Source organism: Bos taurus, chromosome 8 (assembly GCF_002263795.3).
Source record: "Bos taurus isolate L1 Dominette 01449 registration number 42190680 breed Hereford chromosome 8, ARS-UCD2.0, whole genome shotgun sequence".
In the NCBI taxonomy this organism is placed as follows: Eukaryota; Metazoa; Chordata; class Mammalia; order Artiodactyla; family Bovidae; genus Bos; species Bos taurus.
The window spans coordinates 23,162,819-23,167,041 of record NC_037335.1 but is presented as its reverse complement, the minus strand read 5'-3'; the positions used below and the strand labels follow the sequence as shown (position 1 = coordinate 23,167,041).

The window sequence follows — 4,223 nt, the reverse complement described above, 5'->3', positions numbered from 1 at the left end:
TGTGTTGTCACATAAATCAAGTTGAGATTGAAACTGCCACGTTGACTTTTGTTTCATAAATAATTTATTTCCCATATAAAAGTTTTAATAAATAGATAATGCATAAATCAATTTAAAAATAGCTTAGTCTTTAACTGTCCATTGAAACCCAGTGCATTGCATTGTCAGTTACTTCAAGAGCCTCTGCTGGCTGAAGAGTCTCACCTCAAAGTCACATTGTCCCTTCCCAGAGCCACAGGTGGGAGATGTTCAGTCACGGAGGTAAGCTGTTAGGCTCTTCAGGAAAGAAAAGTTTGTGAGTATTTGCACTCGCACGACTGTCCAGGCACACCTGTTGTACTCCTTGGACTTAAGGTAGTACATGAGGTTGAGGTAATATTTCTTCAGGTGAAGAACGGTTGTGTTTCCCATAGTGAAGTTTTTCTTCTGCATTATTTCCTTCTGGATTGGCTGCAGACGATTCATCTGCCCATAGAGTTCCACAAGGAGGTCCTCGATGATGGTCTCAGACCAGCCAGTGCTGGAGAAATCTCTGGTAAGAATGCCAAAGATCTGCTGGAGCATCTCATACATGACCAATATGGCATCTTCCTTCTGGAACTGCTGTGCTTGCTTCATCTCCTCAGGCATCTGGAAATCCATCCTGGCCTCGAGGCAACGTTGAGGAGTTGAAGGTAACTGCCTCAGGAGTTTCTGAGAGACAGCAGCACTCCGCCTTTCTTGCAATCCAAGCAAGCTGTAGCTCCTGGGAAGAGCTGTGGTGGAGAAACACAGCAGGAGAACCATCTGGAGGAGGCACCGGTGGGTCATGGTGAAATCAGGCACAGGGCTACCTGTTCTGCTAGTAGGTGCTGAAGCTGAGTCTTCAAGCGTTTGCAGAGTGAATGGCCTTCCTTCTTGAGTGTCGGCTACTTATACAGGATGGCCATCCATTCTTCTTGAGAGGAATTTCCCATTTTCAGTTCTACTTTTTAGTTTTCCCATGTCATTTAAAGGATTAGTTACCTCTAAAACTCTTTTTCTTTTAAGCTCCTTACTTTTCATACAGTCTGGAAGAATTTCTAATGTTTCTGTAGATTTTCAGTGAATTGCTAAATGCTAAAAAAAAAAAAATAGTCTAATCAATTTGAATTATAACAGGGTTCTTTCATTGGGAAAATATCTTTGTCTTTTCATATTATTAGATTCTGTGAAAGGATCTTTATTTCTAAGAGTTTATGATTTTAGAAAAATTTATTTTTTGTATCTAAAATAGAATGGTATAAGCTAAGTTGATCTGAAATATTTTATAGGCCTCAACAATAAGCAGCAAGATATTGCATAACTTTATCAGCCAAAATTTATTGCTTTATTTGACAATCTCAAACTATTCCAAATATAACTAAAAAGTAAAGATTAAGGAATATCTCTATGCAGGCAAATGAATGTTACGCAGACCGTGCATAAAGTCCATGATTTCTCTTATAGGGATCCTTTGTGACAATTGCTGAGGCCCGATGCATATTTATTTTGTACTTACTTCAAATAATCTAAATATCTGATTTTGCACACTAGGGTAAGGATGCAGCAAGCAGGAAAATTCTTTGCTCCTCACTTTGTACCTTTAGAACTGCTTGTACATAAACTTTTCCTCATAATGAAAGAATATTCTGAGATAGGATTCTTAGGTATTTTCATAATTTAGTTTGAAAAAATTGAATAAATATTACTGTAATTTTTACCCTTTATTTTCTCACATTTAAATTTTTTCTATAAGGAATTTATTTTTTGGTATTATAAGAAAATAAAAAGCACCTAGTTATATTCAAAAGCAGGGCATAAAATTGTAGATACAATGCAACTATGTAAGAGTATATCAGATCAGATCAGATCAGATCAGTCGCTCAGTCGTGTCCGACTCTTTGCGACCCCATGAATCGCAGCACGCCAGGCCTCCCTGTCCATCACCAGCTCCCGGAGTTCACTCAGACTCACGTCCATCGAGTCAGTGATGCCATCCAGCCATCTCATCCTCTGTCGTCCCCTTCTCCTCCTGCCCCTAATCCCTCCCAGCGTCAGAGTCTTTTCCAGTGAGTCAACTCTTCGCATGAGGTGGCCAAAGTACTGGAGTTTCAGAGTATATAGGAAAAAAAATAAACTAAAGGAAATATACTAACATTTTAATAGTAATTATGTTTGACTTGTGAAGCTAAACGGTGATTTTTATCCTTTATGTGATTTTCCAGTATGCTACCAGAGAATGTATTCAGCACTGCTCAGAAGAAATATAATTTATTAAAAATTTTAAGAAATTTTAAATTTCTTAATTTAAAATTTTCTAGTAGCCACATCAAAAGAGGAAAAAGAAACAAGTGAGGTTAATTTTAACACTGTATTTTATTGAACATGAAATATCCAAATGTTATCATTTCAACACATACCAATATAAAATTAATAATGAGATAGCTACATTCATCTTTTTCATAGTTCCTTCAAAATACAGTACATACTTTTACAGTCATAGTACAGCTGAGATTGGACTAGTCAAGTGGTCATTTGGCTTCTTGTGGTTGATGTCATGGTGGCCAGCACAGCTCAAGATGGACGGAGCAGCTTGATCAGAGAGCCAGGAGAATTCCCAGTTTGCAGGGACCACACAGAAGGAGCTTCAAGTTGTGGACGAGTTATGTGCTAAGAATCAAGGGGATCAATGGTGGAAAATCAGCTCAGGATGTATTCGGGACAGCCTTGAATGCAAGAGTGTGGCTTTGTACTTAATTCGAGATGTCTTCAGGCAGAGAGGGTGCTAGGTTGTGCCCTGAACAGAAGAATGGGCACAGATGTTGTTGGGAACTGAAGCCGGGAGAAATCCTGCCCAGATGTTCTCATGGCTGTAGAGACTGGAAATAAAGACCAGAGTGAGGAACTGGAAGAAGGGGATGGGCAGAATTGTAAACAAGAATTCTTTTTTCTTCTTTCTTCCCTTTGTCCTCCTCCCATGATCTGCTATTGTGTTTATGAACTGCTTCCTAATCAGGCTCTTTCAATTGCCTTTATGGAGTTTATACCACCTTTGAATTGCCTTCATGGAGTTTATATTGATTTTTGTCAGTATAATTAATTTTGCTATGAAAATCCTTGTTTGTGTCCTTTGGTGCACATTTTTATAGCCTTCTGTTGGGTATATGGCCTAGGATGAAGTAACTGGGTAATAGAATGTGCATATGTTCAGATTTAGTAGATAATAACAAACATATTTTCCAAATGTTTGCACCAATTTATAGTCTCACTGGAGAAAGCAATGGCACCCCACTCCAGTACTCTTGCCTGGAAACTCCCATGGATGGAGGAGCCTGGTAGGCTGCAGTCCGTGGGGTTGAAAAGAGTCGGACACGACTGAAGCGACTTAGCAGCAGCAGCAACAGCAGCATAGTCTCACTATCAGAGAATGGGATGTTAGTTGCATTACTTTCTTTTCAACACTTGGTGTTGCCTGTCTTCTTAATTTTAGCCATTCTAGTGAAGCATAGTGATGTCTTATTACAGTTTTAACTCATATTGCCTAATTGTTTCTAAGGTTCAACACAATTTTCATATGCTTATTGACCATTTTGGATATTTTCTTTGTGAGAGGTCTGTTCAAATACCTTGCTGACTGTCTCAGGTAATTTTTTTCTATCTAAAGATATAATTGTGTACATACAAAATACAAAACAATATATAAACTATTAGAATTTTAAAATAAATTTAACAAGTCACCAAAAAGAAGTTCAATTTTAAAATCAATCACCTCTTTTTACCTAGCAATAAAAAATTGGAAATTGACATTTTGAAATGATACCACTGATAAGAACATAAAAAGTCTATTACTGAGAAATTGTCACAGCCTGGAGGTGCCTAAGGAAACATGGAAATTAATAAAATGTGCCATTCTAAATAGCATCCCAGAACAGAAAAACAATATTGGGTAGAAACTAAGGCGATCTGGGAATTCCCTTGAGTTTCAGTGGCTGGAACTCCATGCTTTCACTGCAGGGCACCTAGGTTGGATCTCTGGTTGGGAATCTATTTAATAAGATCCCACAGTTCTCATAGCCTTAAATAAATAAATAAATAAAAATGAACTTACTCCAACCAGCGGGGATGAATGGGTAGGTGGTGGAATAAGGAAATCTGAATAAAGTATAGATTTCAGGTTTTTTTTTAAAGTAGCTTTGACAGGTCACTTTATCTTCACCTTTAAC

The 4,223-nt window shown here is 37.9% G+C and overlaps 1 protein-coding gene across 1 annotated transcript; it reads right to left on the bottom strand.

Moving 5' to 3' along the window:
- Nucleotides 1-239: 239 nt before the first annotated feature.
- Nucleotides 240-1,089, bottom strand: LOC616977 (interferon beta-2). The gene has a single exon (XM_024996066.2). It carries the CDS (start codon nucleotides 808-810, stop codon nucleotides 250-252), a length of 561 nt encoding a protein of 186 aa, XP_024851834.1. The 5' UTR covers nucleotides 811-1,089; the 3' UTR covers nucleotides 240-249.
- Between the last annotated feature and the right edge of the window lie 3,134 nt (nucleotides 1,090-4,223).

Coding starts and splice junctions, on each gene's coding strand:
- LOC616977 (XM_024996066.2), bottom strand. CDS start 810: ATGACCCACCGGTGCCTCCTCCAGATGGTTCTCCTGCTGTGTTTCTCC.